Genomic DNA, 16,940 nt, shown 5'->3' with positions numbered 1-16,940 from the left:
CTCCATGGGAACCTTTTCAGATTTAATCAGCTTGTGAGGAGAAGCTTGATTCAGATTCTCAAACCATTCTGTTTTTCAGAGGAGGTCGAGGTTTATTTTATATTTCAAAGAAAGGGTTTATCAGAGTTTAAACAGGAGTTTAGGAGGAAGGTTTAAACCAGTTAATAGAAGTGTTTTCCTACACTTCAGAAACACTAATTAATTTAACTATAAGTAATGTTAATTGTAAGCTATTTGCTATTTATTAAAGCCAGTCTTCCAAGTATCCTTCAAAAGTTATCTGTTTCTGCCTTATTTCATTTAAGAAAGGTTTTTTTTTTAACATTTTTATTGGAGTATAATTGCTTTACAGTGTTGTGTTAGTTTCTGCTATATAACAAAGTGAATCAGCTATATGCATACGTATATCTCCATATCCCCTCCCTCTTGCGTCTCCCTCCCACCCTCTTTATCCCACCCCTCTAGGTGGTCGCAAAGCACCGAGCTGATCTCCCTGTGCCATGCAGCTGCTTGCCACTAGCTATTTTACATTTGGTAGTGTATATATGTCAATGCTACTCTTACTTCGTCCCAGCTTACCCTTCCCCCTCCCCGTGTCCTCAAGTCCATTCTCTACATCTGTGTCTTTATTCCTGTACTGCCCCTAGGTTCATCAGAACCATTTTTTTTTTTAGATTCCATGTATATGTGTTAGAATATGGTATTTGTTTTTCTCTTTCTGACTTCCTTCACTGTATGACAGACTCTAGGTCCATCCACCTCACTACAAATAACTCAATTTCGTTTCTTTTTAGGGCTGAGTAATATTCCATTGTATATATGTGCCATATTTATGTGCCATATTTCTTTATCCATTCATCTGTCAGTGGACACTTAGGTTGCTTCCATGTCCTGGCTATTGTAAATAGTGCTGCAGTGAACATTGTGGTACATGACTCTTTTTGAATTATGGTTAAGAAAGTTTTTAATACAGAGTTTACCAAGTCATTATTTTCTCCTTCCTTCAAATTAGTCCTAATTAGTTGGAATTTACTATGGTATGTGTGTTTTTAAATTTTTATTAGAATATTCTGGTATTTTCTTCTATACTGTGTATAGAAGGTTCTGGCAATATTCCATTGGCTTTGCGAAGGATAGGTACATGATCAGACTCTGACTATTAGCACCCCAATGTCCATCACCATTTAAGGCATCTCTTCATAATTCTTTCAAAAAACAAGACCATTGCTAACTTCAGGATAAGAATGTGCTACAAGAGAATATTCTGAAATAAAAAACAAGCAGAAGCCCTAAGAGATTATGCCTGCTTTTTGATAGAGTTGAGAGCAAGGGTAGAGAGTTTAATGTCTCAGGGTTATAAGAGAAAAGAAAACTTTATGGAACGTGGGAAGGAAGACCTGTGAAATTAGACAAATGCTAAACGAAGTTGGATCTTAAGCTCTCTCCTCCCCCTCTCCCCACAAAATTCTGCTGAAACCATCGGGAAGAGATAGTAATTGGCATTTTGGGAGGAGTCAGAGAATAGCGTCCTCCGCCCTCATTTCTGGTGGAAGAATTGCTGGCTTAGTAGGAGCCACATGATAATATTAGCTTTTAGGGGAGACAATGTATGGCCTTTAAAAATGAAACATTTCATAGAACCCTTGTTGTAAGTTTCAACTTTTTGTCTTCCTCTTATAGCAAATCCAGTTTGCTGATGACATGCAGGAGTTCACCAAATTCCCCACCAAGACTGGTCGACGATCTTTGTCTCGCTCTATTTCTCAGTCCTCCACTGACAGCTACAGTTCTGGTAGGTGTGAACTTCCTGTTCTCTCTGATCTCTCCTCCCTCTTCCAGAGTCTTGAGCTAGTGCTCTACCCAGTTCTCTTCACTTATCTAGGATCTGAAAATGCCTCATGTCAGGACTGCCCGTCTTTGTGCTGAAAGCTGATAACTAGTGGTTGGGCAATGGGAATGTTCCCAGCCAGGGTTGTAGCTGGAGAAGCTTTTGTCATCTTGAGACTTTCCTCCCGGATGGTCTCTGTGTGTGGTCTGTGGCCAGTGCCTGGTTGGTAGTACTGGGCCGGTTCCCATTCCCACGTTTATTCACCCACATTGAGAAGGGAGAAAATCAATGGTATTTTGGCTGCCGGAACTGGCCTTGAAGAAGAGGTGTACTTTGGAAGCATAATTTCTGATTTCTTTGTTAAAGATATACCCTGCCACCTATTTTTCTTTCTTGCCTTTAAGACTGCTTGAATTGTCAACAATAAAAATCAGTATTTAGCTCTTTTTATTTACTAGATTACCCTTTATGTTGAAATATCTTCCCCTGTTAACCTCTGGAGTGGGAAAGAGTCCAACTAATGTGGCTCCAGCTGTTTCTTTTTAGTTCTCCTCTCCTATCTTAACCCTATATAAGCAGTCTTTTTTTCTGCTTTGAACTGTGCCCTTCTCAGCTTTAGAGGCGGGTATTAGAAAATTAACATGGAAGAGTATATAGAATCTTAGTTTGAGTACTGGAGGAAATGGGGCATCTAATCCAACCCCCTCATTGTTCAACTGAGGAAACATTGTTAAAAGATTAAAAGGCTTGCTCAAGGTCATAGATTGCTATGAATGTCAGCAAAGGAATTTGTACCAAAAGCCATTTATTTTCTTTTGCCATAATCTTGTTTGCATTGTATTACTAACATTAGGACTGGGCTTGAGGTATAAGGACTGTTTTAAAAAAAAAGAAATGGGTAGACAATTTTTAAAAACTTATTCTCTGCCCTGTGACACTGATAACCCATTATGGACAAGATAGGCAGACAAGTACAAATGGTGATATACAGGGTTAAGTACGGAAAAAAATGAATATGCAGTCTCACTATGAGCATGTGTGCAAGAAAAGGTTCCAAAATATAATGGCTATCATAAGTGAAAAGGTGTCTTGGAGTGAGACAGATACAAAAAGTGATAGGTGACAAGCAGGCTAATTATAGCTAAGAGAAAAAAATTTGGAAGATTGAGTTATAAGAGAAAAAGTTGGGATGAGTGATGGAAGCTTTAAGAAGTCTTTAAAGATCTTGATGGCCATGTTTTATGGGGACCTAATGGAGCATTTTTAAAACTTTAGTGATAGAGTTAAATTGTCCTAGTGGATAGATAACCTTTAGTAGTATTTGTGTTAGCTGGACAGAGGAGGATGTGTATGTAGAAGTCAGCGAGAGACCTGGTATACTGGCAGAGACGGTGATCAGGAAAATATTCAATGAGAGAAAAGAAGTGATTTGAGAGGTAAGGAGTGATTGTTTTATATTCTCCTGCATATCTTTCTGAAAGGACATTTTTAGCTTTTTGTGAAGCTGCTTTTTAAAGTTGAACATCTTGAGTGATCTCAGGGCTGGCAATAGAACCAGTGCTGCTCATCTTTTGTGTCATTTCTGTGTTCCTTAGTGCAACCTAGTGTAAAATCTCTTTATAAGATTTTATAAGATAAGGTTATCTTACTGTTTTTATTCTTTTACATTAATGGTTCTCAAAGTATGATCCTCTCAACAGCAATATCAGCAGCACTTGGGAATTTGTTAGAAATGCTAATTCTTGGGTCCCATCTGAGACCTACTGAATGGGAGTTTGTGGCAGTGGGGCCCTAGCCATCTGTGTTTCAACAAACCTTCCATGTGATTCTGACAGATGCTTTAGATACTTAAGTTTGAGAACTAGTGATCTATAGAAATAACATTCCTTATATGCCCTAAATTATTCTTCCATTTTTGCCATGTCTGGTTCCAGTCCCAGTTGGGACCAAGTGCCCCTATTTTGAGGGGTTCTCTTGAGCTGGTGCAGGTTTGGGATCAATAGCTCCTTATCACAGGCACTAATGGCAAAGTCATCGGGGGCGGGGGGGTAAAAGGGCCACAATACTGAAAGATCTACAACAGTTTCATTCATACCGTTTCTTAGACCCTGGAGGAGTAGAACGGAGAGAGACGTAAAAGGTGGCTCCAATTAAGAGTGTTCGCTTAACTTAAATGAGAGTCCCTTGGTGACTGCACTCTGTGGAGTTGGGGCCATTGAGGTTTTTCTTTCCTCATTTCTTTCTTTCCTGGCTCTAGCTGCGTCCTATACAGATAGCTCTGATGATGAGGTTTCCCCCCGAGAAAAGCAGCAAACCAACTCCAAGGGCAGCAGCAATTTCTGTGTGAAGAACATCAAGCAGGCAGAATTTGGACGCCGGGAGATTGAGATTGCAGAGCAAGGTAAAGAAAGGGAGTGGGTAGGGGACCAGAAGCAACCCACTTGCTAGTCATCAGGATGCACAAACAACTTAAGGCTTGAAAGCTAACTTGAAAGTCTCCTGGGAAACTCCAGTATCTTGGACTTTTATATAAACAAATCTATCTGTATGGAGCTTGAGCCTCAGGATTCTTGTTCTTGTTCTCCCTGCTGCTTCCTGTTCTCAGCATGTGGTAATTACACAGAGTAGTTTCTCTTTTCCTCCCGCATGATATCATATTCAAAGATCTGCTTGCAGAGTCAGCAAGTCCTGGATCAGTACATGGTGGTTAGTTCTGCGGGATCCTACCATAGCTGCCAATCTCAGAGACCCAGATTTCCCAGAAGCAGCAAATGTGGGAGGGTTTTCAGCTAAGGATGTGGTGACCTAGGGTCTCTTTTGGTCTTTGATCCTGAGCACCCTCTGCTGGAGCAAGAGTAAAAATGACTGACAATCAGTTAAATCTTGGTTTCTCTACCCAGCCCCACTCCCAATAATGTCTCTTTACTCTTGTTGCTTTCACATTGGAGGCATGTTCTATACTGGGCAGGAGTACAGAACTCAAACAAACTGACAGAATAGGATTAGACAGCGTAGAAAAACAGAAGCAAGTGGCTTCTGCTGATGTAAAGTCTTTCTTCCTGGTCTGATGATTGTAGTATATAGGAATCCATTAGCCAATGCCATAACTACTTCCCTCTTCTCCCAGATGAATGATGACACCTTCCATTTCGATCACTTTTGAGAATTTGACTACATATGAGCCCTATACATATAAGGCTGAAACAGTAGAGGAAGAGAGAAATTCCAAGTGATTAGATGACAACTCACTGCTGTTGTTCTGCAGTTGAAGCTGCCAGGCATCAGATATATATACTTAGAGGGAATTCCCTGGCGGTCCAGTGGTTAGGACTCCATGCTCTCACTGCCAAGGGCCCGGGTTCAGTCCCTGGTCGGGGAACTAAAATCCCACAAGCCGCGTGGCATGGCCAAAAAAAAAAAAAATAATGTGCTTAGAGTTTTTCTTCCTTACCTCACCATATCTCAACAGATCCAGACCAGCCCTAGATGTCGCTGGGGCAGGAATTAATGATATTGCTAGTGCAGACCTAGCTCAAATACTCTGTTCTTTCACAGACATGTCTGCTCTGATTTCACTCAGGAAACGTGCTCAGGGGGAGAAGCCCTTGGCTGGTGCTAAAATAGTGGGCTGTACACATATCACAGCCCAGACAGCGGTGAGTTTGTTGGGAGAAAAGTGATGGTCTTCTGATGGGAGTGGGGGTGGGGAGGGACACTTTTTCTTTTTTTTTTTTTACTTGCTTTTCCTTCCCTATCTAACTTCCAAGTGCTAACTGTTAAGTGGAACCTCCCAGTTATACAATAATGGGGTTTTCTACTTTGATTGTATAGATATAACCTACTTTTAACCACCCTGACTTAGGGAGATCTTGATTTGCAAGAATACGATTGTTATAAATATGTTATTAAGACTTGTGGGACCATTTTGGGGGTACAGTTAGATTGCAGTGTACTAACTAGTGGATTCCACACCCTTTTGTCACTTCCCAGTGTAGCACCTGTTGCTGCCCAGTTGCTGGGCATTGTTCTCTTAATTACCACTCAAGTCTGGCCCTCCTCCTCCTCACTCTGTCTTCCTGTCCATCTGTATAGGTGTTGATTGAGACACTCTGTGCCCTGGGGGCTCAGTGCCGCTGGTCTGCCTGCAACATCTACTCCACTCAGAATGAAGTGGCTGCAGCACTGGCTGAGGCTGGTAAGCTCAGCTTTTTTCACTGACTTTGCTGCAAAATAATTATCTAAACATAATTTTTACGTATCAGAACTATCTTTACAGTGTCATGTATGTCTAGGGGCTACAAAATGTGGAGGGTAATAAAAGTGTCGACAGGAAGGAAATGGCTAATAAAGGTCCATATGCATAGTGGAATACTGTATAGTCATTTAAAATGATCTTTGTAAAGAATCTAATACATGGGGAAATGCCCAATTCTAATGTTAAATGAATGAGAAAGAACTTTAAGCTATGTGAGCTGTGTGAGTATGAGCTCAGCTGGTCTCCTTTCACAAAAGTCTCCTCACTTTTGAGAGAACACAAGTAAGAAGTACCATCTATTTGATAGTTCATTAGATAATTTGGTATTCAATATTGCATTGAAAATATAGGAACTACTTATGAGTTCAATTAAACATAAAGCAATTTTTATTGTTAAAATGTCCAAAGGAAAATCACTCTGAAGTTTCTTTAAGGTTCTCCCATCTTCCTGTGATCCTCAGAAAGCAACTGTATAGTACTTTTGTTTTTCTTGTTTACTCTTTTCTGATGTTTATTGCAGAAAATTTAAGAGGTTCTCCTAAAATCCTGCTACACAGAGAGAATATTTGACATATTTTTCCATTTTTCTATTCACTTTTTACAGAGATGAAATAAGTCTCAGTATATATACAATTTTATAACGTAAATATAACATTTTCAGAAGTAGTTTCCATGTCACTGAAAACTTCGAAAGCATCATTTATAAAAGTCATATGGCCATGTGGTTTTACTTCACTGTTTTCCTAATGTGGAACATTTAGGTTGTTTCAAGATATTTGCTAATATAAATAATGTTGTAGTGAACAGCTTTGTTTTGATTCCCACTTCATTTTATCTCCTTAGAATAAAGTTCCACGTATAAAATTGACCAAAGAGAATAACATTTTAAGGTTCTAAAATACTTTCAAAAACAAAAATCCCTTAAATTCTTAACTAATTTCTGAACTAAAGATGCTTTTTTGACTTTTTGCCCTCCATAAGTTGTTTCCTTTCCAGCATAATTTCTTTAGCCTTTTTCTCTTCACCTGGATCTCAGAGAGTGATGTTGGTATAGGACACTCCCCCAAAGAGGAATGAGCTGAGTTGTTTCCATGTCTACAGGAGTTGCAGTGTTTGCTTGGAAGGGCGAGTCAGAAGATGACTTCTGGTGGTGTATTGACCGCTGTGTGAACCTGGATGGGTGGCAAGCCAACATGGTAATAATGCGTATTCATCCTACACTTTTGACAGTGGATTTGTTTCCTTTTTTCCCTCAAAGCATGGTTCCCTAAATATGTTTCGGATGTTTGGTCTTATGCACTTACTTTGTTGCCAAAATGGTTAGCTTGATACCTATTCAGGATGGGTCTGAGTACTGAATGGAAAGGCGGGGGAAGGGTAAGACCAACTGAACACACGTGGCTCAAACACAGCAGAATGAAATAGAAGAAAATGATATGGTACCTCTTTGGAGTAAAATTCTGGTTTCTTTCCTTCCTGCCCCAGCTCTCCTTTTATGTTCCAAGGGGCTTTATATCAGGGCTCTAGACTAAAAAATGAGTCTGTGATTAGCCTACTACTCTTCACCATAGCCTAGAACAAACTTAGGAATCCTTTTAACCATCTTACACCAACAAGTTTGACTGTGTTTCCACTGTCTAAACCTGCTCTAAGGAGCTCTGAGGAGTGCTCTCCAAAACATACAGGGCTCTCTTACTAGTGCAGAAAGTGGGTTCAAAGTTCCCCCCAGCTCTAGCAGCCTGAATGCCCATAGAAGTCTTCTGGCTGTTCTATAGATCCTGGATGATGGGGGAGACTTAACCCACTGGGTTTATAAGAAGTATCCAAACGTGTTTAAGAAGATCCGAGGCATTGTGGAAGAGAGCGTGACTGGTGTTCACAGGTAACAGATTCTGGAGTAGCTGCCCCTTGTGTCCTTGCCTCAGCAGATTCTTCTGGTCTCTTTTAGGCTTTAGGGCTATGTTTCAGGCTTGTAACTAAATGGGAGTATCTTCCTTAGATAAAACTTTTGAGTATTTACCTTTGAAAAAAATCAAGGAGACCCTAAAAAGAAGTTATTTCAGATTCTAGTTCAGACATTTTCTCTCCCATTTATTCCACTGTGATTCTCAGTCATTGCTGGGAGGTAGGGAGTGAATATATCTTGAAAAACTGTATTCAATTTTGGATTATAATTTTATATCTGAAATACGAAAAAAATCTATTGTAAAACTATATGTTATACACATTACAAAAAATAATACTGGGCAAAATATTATTTGCTTGTTGGAATACCTAAAAAATATCTGAGAAAGTGTTTCTCATTTGGGGGCACGTTACACATGCTTAAACACACACACACACACACACACACACACACACGGAACCATATCAGAATCATTGATAATCTTTATCAGAAGTAGGCATGGGTTTTTTTTAAAGATTAAGAAAATGCTGGTCTAAGGAAATGTATCCCCTTTTATGAAAGAGAAGTAAATTTCTTCAATTGAAAGGTTTTTTTCCTTCCAAAAAAAGGGGGTGGGAGTTGGGGAAGAGAAAATGAAAAGAAGTTAGGAGGGATAACAAGGAATTACCTTGTTTACTAATATTCTTGGGCAATAAATAAGACTGGGGAGGGCAGCATAGAGCTTGAAGAGAATTAGGCAGACTTTGCCAGCTACTGTGTTTTACCAGCTAACTTTGTTTTTGTTTTTGTGGCTTTCTTCTCCCTTTAGGCTGTATCAGCTCTCCAAAGCTGGGAAACTCTGTGTTCCAGCCATGAACGTCAACGATTCTGTTACCAAACAGAAATTTGATAACTTATACTGCTGCCGAGAATCCATTTTAGATGGGTAGGTTGAAATGTATAATTATTCAAATTTATAGGGGGTAAATTTGGCTTGGGTTATAATGTTAGTCTGATATCCCTCCAGTTTTGCCCCCTGGTCTTCCTATGGCTTTAAAAGTTTATTAGAGGCATTCTATCTCATACTGAGCCCAGCCAACTTCCAGTTGAAGTTCTTATGGGGCATTGCCCACACTTCTAATTTTCAGAGGGACTGTATTTGAGCTAATAATGTTTGAGTTGAGGCTTGTCTGTTTCCACAGCCTGAAGAGGACCACAGATGTAATGTTCGGTGGGAAACAAGTGGTGGTGTGTGGCTATGGTGAGGTAAGTAGCTGGGCCTCATTGTCTGCCTTTTCACAGACTTGTTAGAAATTTTGAGTGAAGGAGACTTGTGCTGTCAGTGTAAACTGATGCAGGGTTTAAAATATGCTTTTAGATAAAGTGTCTCAAAATAGTAGCAAAAGTCCTTTATTCAGATTTATGAATAGAGACATATAGAACGAATTGAGTTTTTAGATTTCACCACTTTGTCTTATGCTATGGAATGTTGGCATCATTTCCCCCCAGTTATAACAGTAACCTTTTCATTGTGAGACATAATTCAAGTAAATATGTAGCATTTTGGTCCCACGGGTGACTTACAGTGGAGTGAAGGGTAAAATCTGAAGTGACATATAGTTGATTATCTCTGAACTAGAATAGATGACAAGAGATTTTATTTATTGTCATAAACAATGACCCACAGAAGTTTCTGAGCTGCTAGGCTGTCCTTGAGTGAGATGTTTCTCAAGTGATAGTTATCAGGTTTTCCTGGAACAAGAAACTAGAGGTTACAGTTGCTGTTCCTTGGTCTTGTTTTCCTTGATGGTGATACTTTTATTTCCTTTATCTCTTTTACTATCCCAAGCTCCAGCCCTTGCTAAAGCCCTTGAAATGTCTGCTAAATCACTCCTCTAAGGGTCACAACATAATCAGGATCTGTTTCTCCTCTGCTTGGATTGGAGCATCTTTGCAAAGACTTGCTAGATGATTGATGGTTTCAGGGAGGCTAATTCCCATCTCCCAGAGAGCCTACCTGCCTACTAAATATCTGTGCCTGAATGGACCTGACTTCTTTCTTATGCTCTGCAGGTGGGAAAGGGCTGCTGTGCTGCTCTCAAGGCCCTCGGAGCAATTGTCTATATCACAGAAATTGACCCCATCTGTGCTCTGCAGGCCTGGTAAGAACAGCGGTAATACCATTAGGTTCACTCCAGGGACTTTATGTTTCTAAGAGTTTGATTATTGTATTAACCATTCCTTGGAGAAATTTCTCAAAGAAGGAGAAGACTAAGATTGCTCTGTTCCCTGCATTGTAATCATAGGGCACTCGTAGAGCTTCTTGGTATTTTCCCTTCCTGGATGGAATCTTGGGGAGTCTGAAGAGCCCAGTGTGTATAGTTTAGCACAGCTTATTACTACCATTCCAGTGAGGTAGCCCTGGATTTAACTTTAGAAAGACATTTAATTGTCTCATTTTGTGACCAGCTTCTGTCCCACTGCCTCCTTGCTTTTGCTCATAGTGTTCCTTCCTTTTCTTCCAGCATGGATGGGTTCAGGGTGGTAAAGCTAAATGAAGTCATCCGGCAAGTTGATGTCGTAATAACTTGCACAGGTAAGTGTCAGTGCTTTGGTGTACGTGGAGGAGTATTAACTCTGAGGTTAAATCTTGAAAATGATCTAATTGACTTTTATATAAAGTAAGTAAGACCTGTGTTCTGTGTAAAAGTCTGAGAACTAGAGTAAACTATCAGAACCTTAACATATTTTCCAGAACAAAGAGCCTTTTTCCTTGATGGCTTTTTATCCTGCTTGATCTTAAAACCAAATAACGGAGCCTAAGGAGCTGTTATGCAACGCACACTTCTTTCCTCACAGTGTATACATGCTCTTTAGTGCCAGCAAACCTCTCTCCCTTGTTCTAACTGAAAGCCAGTCAGTACCTTTCCCCGCCAGGATCTGTTTCCTCAGCCACTCTCCTTTACTTTTAGGAAATAAGAATGTAGTGACACGGGAGCATTTGGATCGCATGAAAAACAGTTGTATCGTATGCAATATGGGCCACTCAAACACAGAAATTGATGTGGTAAGCCTTCTCTCATTGATTTGTTGCTAGGCCTTTTTTTGCTTCCTTCCATTATAGCCAGTCAACTGCGCTCTCTTCCTTTCAGACCAGCCTCCGCACTCCGGAGCTGACATGGGAGCGAGTACGTTCTCAGGTGGATCATGTCATCTGGCCAGATGGCAAACGCGTCGTCCTTCTGGCAGAGGTGCACACACACAAGGGTTCGGGCGGTACAGCACAAGCAATATGGTTAGAGCCATCCGGGGAGGGGCGGCAGGGTAAACATATTCGGCCTATGTTTCCCTGAATTCTATCTTTGGATAGAGGTATATTTCTCAAATAGTCTGGTCTCCAAAATAGAATCACTCAAAAAATATCTACTTTTTACTAAGTAACATACTACTTCCTGACCACAGCTGATCCTTCAGTTTGTCAGACTCAGATGGACTTGCAGAAAATAAGATAAAACCTAGAGTCCTGATTTGGAACTGTAATTCTTCCTCTACTAACTGAGTCTAGAGGAGTATAAAGTCCTTTCCTGCATTTGCGTGACTTGCATGACATGACAGAGGGATAACACAACTCATACCAGGGCTCTGTTTCAACGTTTCAGGGTCGTCTGCTCAATCTGAGCTGCTCCACAGTTCCCACCTTTGTTCTGTCCATCACAGCTACAACACAGGTATGTGACAAAAGGCTGGCTTAGCCTGCGCTAAGATGAGTGGAACTGGACCTAGATCAGAGTTCCAGTGAGAGTGTGCCCTCCTGTGTTCTTATCAACCTGTTTTCTTCAGGTTACAAATTGTCAAGATTTAGGCTTTCTCAAGTGTAGAAGATAATCAGTCAGGCAGAGTCAGTGTTTGTGTCCCTTTGGTTGGCTGTTTTAATTTAGAATATAGTGTTTCAGCTCAGTTGTATTTAGTCTCTTCTTTTATTAGGAACTAAACAAAAACACCAGTAAATCCTCCTGTGATGTGTGCTGGTGTTTACCACAGTCCAAGTCCTGCGTGCTGCCACTGTGGTAGATCACTTCAGTATTTACCCCAAGACCCTGTTAAATCTATTTCTTCTGTTTTTGTTTTTTAATGTCCCTAAGAAGTGTTTTTGTGTTTTTTGACCCTCTTTTCCTGCCTTAGGCTTTGGCACTGATAGAACTCTATAATGCACCTGAGGGACGATACAAACAAGATGTATACTTGCTTCCTAAGAAAATGGGTGAGTGAAAGCAGTAGAAACCTATATTGATCCCCAGACTGTTGCATGGTTTGGTAAAATGAATATCATGAAAAGCATTGGATTTAGAGTCAGGATTCTAATCCCTGTTCTAGCACTTAGTGGTTTTTGGACCTCGGGACAAGTTCTAATCTCCATGAGCCTCAGTTTCTTTATAAGTAAAGTGAGAATAATACTAAATATATTGCAAAATTGTAGTAAGAATTACAGCTAATGAGTAAAGGTGCTTTAGCACAGTGGTTTAGGGTAGATGCTCTTATCCTGAGTAGCTTTATGAAGTTTATTAAACTTACTACCACTGATTATAGCCTGGGACCAAAATGAGAGAAACAGAAATATAGTTTTTATTGTCCATCTTCTATGAGATATACAAACAGTCTTCTGTCATTCCAGGGGTCAACTGTGTTGTGTTCACGTGACATAATGCATCATCTTTAGTTCTTTACCTTTCTGAATGTGGTGCCAACCTCCCCTCTCATTGGTCAGCCCAAACCCCTGTCCTCTTAAAGCTAAAAAACTTCTTGCTGTTGTCCCCTTCAACAGCTTACCTCAGCTTACCTTTGGGTTTTGGTTTTTGGTTTTCAATTCATATTCATAAAGGTAAAAGCCCAGGAAGCTTATCTGTGGAAAACTAATACATTTGTGCCAGCTGCCTTAGAAATCCATGATCCTAAGATTTGAGACCTTTATGGATCTTATCGTAAGTAAATGTTGATGACTTAACTCTTTTGACCTTACTGGTGTCCACTTTGATTCATAATTTGACTATAATCCAGCTAAGGAAGTTGCTGCAGGAAAGTGAGAATAGTACATGGTATGTTGGCCATTGAGGTGAACCCAGAAGCTTTGCCAGAGAAGAATGGGGAGGAACAAGTCGGCCCATTTTGTCCCGCTGGCAAATGGCTTTCTAAATGCACTCTGGATGTACTGAGAGAAAAACCTTAAAGGCAACTTTGAGGGTTTTTTTTAAATTAAGCAAATATTCTGAGTTAGATTCTTTCAAAGTTATTCCAAGCCTTGTCCTCTCTCTCAAAGAAGCTTCAGATGAAAATAGGGGGAAGTTATGCCCTGAGAGGCATATTTGAAATGGAGTCTGCCCCCCTGCCGCTTTGTTCTTCCTAGATGAGTACGTTGCCAGCTTGCACCTGCCATCATTTGATGCCCACCTGACAGAGCTGACAGATGACCAAGCAAAATATCTGGGACTCAACAAAAATGGGCCATTCAAACCCAATTATTACAGGTAACTTGGGAGAAAGTAAATGAAAAGCTCTTCTCCCCAATATTAAGCCATGCAGGCTAGCCAGCTTTCTTAAATAGGGTTATAGCTAATTTTGAAGAGTACAAGAACTCTGCCTCACACTAACAAGGTAAACAGAGAAATTGTATATCTAGTAGTAGATGTAAAGAAGTCAGCATTTTCTAAAATTTTGGAGCTTGAGCCTCACCCCCAGAGATTCTAATAGAGTTAGTCTAGAATGGGGCCCCGGCTTATTTTGTAAAACTTCTTCAGATTATTCTAATGTATTGTCAGGGTTGAAAACCACTGATTTATAGTATTAGGGAGCAGGAGATACAGCTAGAGATGGCATTGTTGGAAGTCCTTTGGAAGCACAGGGAGGAATAATCCTTGGGGAATTACTGCAGGAATCCCTGGCCTGGGCAGGGGAAGGACCCTGGAGAGTGTTCTCTGTTTTGGATTCTTTTCTTGGAACTCTCATGTGGAAGACACACGTACTAAACAGTCAATCTCTTTCTTTACAGATACTAATGGACCGTATTACCAAGGACCAGTCCACATGAACCACACAACTCTAAAAGAAATATTTTTTAAGAAAACTTTTATTTTCTTCTTAATCCTTTCCTCTTGATTTTTTTTCCTGTAATTTCTTTCTTGTTTTTTCATCTCATTATCCAAGTTCTGCAGACCACACAGGAACTTGCTTCATGGCTCTTTAGATGAAACTGAGATTCAAGGTTTCTCACCCTAGTCACTAAAGAAGGATTTTACTCTCCCAGCCCAGAAAGGTGATTCTTTCTTTACCATTTCTGGGGACTTTATAGTCTTAATTGGGTACCTTATTAACAGGAAATGCTAAGGTACCTTCTATGTGGAACAATCTGCAATGTCTAAATTGCCTTAAAAGAGCCCATTTCTTAGCTGCTGAAATCAGTGCTCTTTCACTTCTTCAGAGGAGCAGGGATGGTACCTACCAGGCAGGTAGGTTATATATAGGTGGTGCATGTTAATTTCCCCTAGATGTTCCAAGCCCTGTTTCCTGTGTAAAGGTGGTATGTTTGGTTCAGAGATGTGTACTAGTGAGTGTCGCTTGTTAAGATCTGGTAGGCCCACTTGGATTTAGTACAGCCCTTCCTCCACTCCCACCAGACCCTCTCATTTTCCAGGTTTTTATCCAGACTGTACTCTATTAAGTTGAATTTTGTCCCCTAGCATTTATTTCTGGGTTTTTTTTTGTTTGTTTTTGTTCTGTTTGTTTTTTGGTTTTTGTTTTTTTGTTTTGTTTTTTTAAGTAAGAAAAATGTTTAGTCTTAATACTGAGGAGCTGCTTGAGTGGTTAGTTGTTATCAGTTTATCTTTTGAACCTTTGGAGCTAAAAGTGCAGAGTTGAGTCTAGAGAAATGCTGATCTCAAACTCTGATAATCCCTCAGTTTCTAGCCCATAGTTTATAGCATCAATGAACTGGGGCCGTAACAGTAAATTTTATCAGCTCTGCCCCATCAGCTTGTGCTGAAAGCAAATTTCTTGAGCCATTACTCAGTATACAGCACTGAGCTCTGTCTTTAGGATTTATCCTTTAAGAGCAAATTTCTAATCAGCTGTGCTTCTGCAATTTAAAATACTTAAAGGGAGGTAGATGTGGATGGGAGGAGGAAGGATAAATTGGGTCAGGGTGAGGGGAATTAGCTCTGTATAACTTGTCTGGGGCTTTAGGACCCATGTAACTTTAGTTTTACAGAAGCAGTACCACTTTTGATTGACACATGTCACAGAAAGTTTATGAACTGAGACCTTAAAGAGCAGTTTGTGCATAGAGAAAATAATCAGTATGTCCTGGCTCACACTCTGAAAGAATCCTCAGAGATCAGAGAGATGTATTCCCATGCCATGCACCCTGCTTACCAGCATTTCTGCATGGTCAGGTGAGCTTTATGCTCATGAGCTTTAAGTGTATAATTATCCAGGATTCTAAATTCTCAACTTGTTCTAGCTGGTGATCCTTCAAAGTTGGGTCAGGCATTAGTGCTAGATACTAGAAATTTTCATTTCCCTATTGCCATTGATCAGAGAAGACAGACATTAATTTAAAATAGAAATATAAGAAGGAAAGCTTTCACTCTGTGACTTCCTAGCAGGGGTCAGTGATCTTGCCAAAACTTTTTTCCCTCTCCTGTTTCTCCGTAACCAGCCCCTTCCCACTTCCTTGCCAGTGTGACCATGCTTTCTTCTCTGTAGATGCTAATGGTTCAAGCCCTTTTTCCCAAGGCGTTTAACCAGCCAATCAGAACAGCACATCCTTTAGGGGAGGTAACCTGGCCAACAGTGGTATCCATCGTGTGAGTTCTGCTGGAGGGAAGGGGCCCAGGTCCTGCTGCCCTCTGGCCTGCCCCCTGCTCCCATATCTATTACTGTGTCCATAGAAATACTAGGTAAGGGCTCCGTCTCTGTCAAGCCATGTAACAAAGGACACTGTGGGAAAATGTCTGGCATCAGAGGGAGCGTGTAGAGAGCAACTTGGGAGGAACAAGTTTATTTTGTATTGAATGATTTTTAATGAATGCAATATTAATCCTTGCAGATGAGCAATAATCATTAAAATCAATTAAAATGATAAGATCTTACTGGAATCCTGTGTCATTCCTGGTTGAACAGCAAAACTTTCATTAGAACCTGTTTTCTAAGAAGGGACAAGTCAGGGGTCAGTTAGCAGTATCTAAGAGAGATTTGTTTAGGACCTAATATGTAGAAGAACAGGCTTCATGCAGAGTTCTTCAGTAATATCTTAAAATTTTGTATGCCTGCTCTGTGCTGAGCATTGGGCCTGGACACTTTCACTCTGACTTCCTTCAAGGAGCAGACTTGCTGCCTAAAATGCAGGGCTCCTCACTTACACAGTCCTCTTAGAAGACCCTGTACCTAATTCTTTTCCTTAAAAAATGCCTCCAAAGTTATGTGAGCTTCAGCCCCCCCCCCCATACCTGTATCCATCTCTGAAGTTGTCTCCATGTGTTCTGATTTAACAATGTATCTGTTAATATTGTTCAGAAGTAATACCTTTTCTATTTTGTTAAATTGGTCCCAAACAATGTTGATGTTTTCAGTGCAGTTCTGTGAGGTTTTATCCATGCACATAAATCCAAATTTAAGATAAACTTCACATTGCCTAATCAGAGATTTAACCTTTTTTTTTAACTGTTTCCTGAATCTAATAACTTTATAGTTATAAAAAGTTAATCTATTATGATGGGGAAATATCTTGAAGTTAAATATTTGAATATAAAGAATTTAAATGAACTGTTGACCCTATAGTTTTATAAATTTTTCAAGGTGTTTTTTATTGCCTACCATGTGCTAGGATCTGTTTTAGGTATTTGGGATACATCAGTGAAAACCAAGATCTCTTCCTTTGTGGAATTTACATAAAACCTCAACAAGACTCAGCCTTCCCCTTC

At 40.1% G+C, this 16,940-nt stretch overlaps 1 protein-coding gene across 3 annotated transcripts in view; it reads left to right on the top strand.

Annotated features, from left to right (window-relative positions):
* Positions 1-16,102, top strand: part of AHCYL1 (adenosylhomocysteinase like 1) — a gene marked incomplete at its 3' end in the record, with an annotated part of 39,543 nt that extends 23,441 nt beyond the window's left edge. For 2 of the 3 annotated variants that reach the window (XM_082404214.1, XM_082404216.1), the window contains exons 2-17: positions 1,681-1,792; positions 4,086-4,229; positions 5,384-5,484; positions 5,921-6,023; positions 7,185-7,279; positions 7,859-7,965; positions 8,798-8,914; positions 9,171-9,234; positions 10,042-10,130; positions 10,494-10,564; positions 10,941-11,035; positions 11,121-11,219; positions 11,628-11,696; positions 12,151-12,229; positions 13,370-13,490; positions 14,012-16,102. In XM_082404214.1, the coding sequence (XP_082260340.1) occupies positions 1,681-1,792; positions 4,086-4,229; positions 5,384-5,484; positions 5,921-6,023; positions 7,185-7,279; positions 7,859-7,965; positions 8,798-8,914; positions 9,171-9,234; positions 10,042-10,130; positions 10,494-10,564; positions 10,941-11,035; positions 11,121-11,219; positions 11,628-11,696; positions 12,151-12,229; positions 13,370-13,490; positions 14,012-14,018 (1,473 nt within the window). Of the gene's footprint in view, positions 1-1,680; positions 1,793-4,085; positions 4,230-5,383; positions 5,485-5,920; positions 6,024-7,184; positions 7,280-7,858; positions 7,966-8,797; positions 8,915-9,170; positions 9,235-10,041; positions 10,131-10,493; positions 10,565-10,940; positions 11,036-11,120; positions 11,220-11,627; positions 11,697-12,150; positions 12,230-13,369; positions 13,495-14,011 lie in introns of those variants that run through there. The other variant, XM_082404215.1, reaches the window with a different exon arrangement.
* Positions 16,103-16,940: the final 838 nt, after the last annotated feature.

The sequence above is a fragment of the Balaenoptera borealis genome (genome assembly GCF_965194805.1).
Source record: "Balaenoptera borealis genome assembly, chromosome: 1".
NCBI classification, from domain to species: Eukaryota; Metazoa; Chordata; class Mammalia; order Artiodactyla; family Balaenopteridae; genus Balaenoptera; species Balaenoptera borealis.
This window is presented reverse-complemented; position numbering and strand designations above follow the sequence as displayed.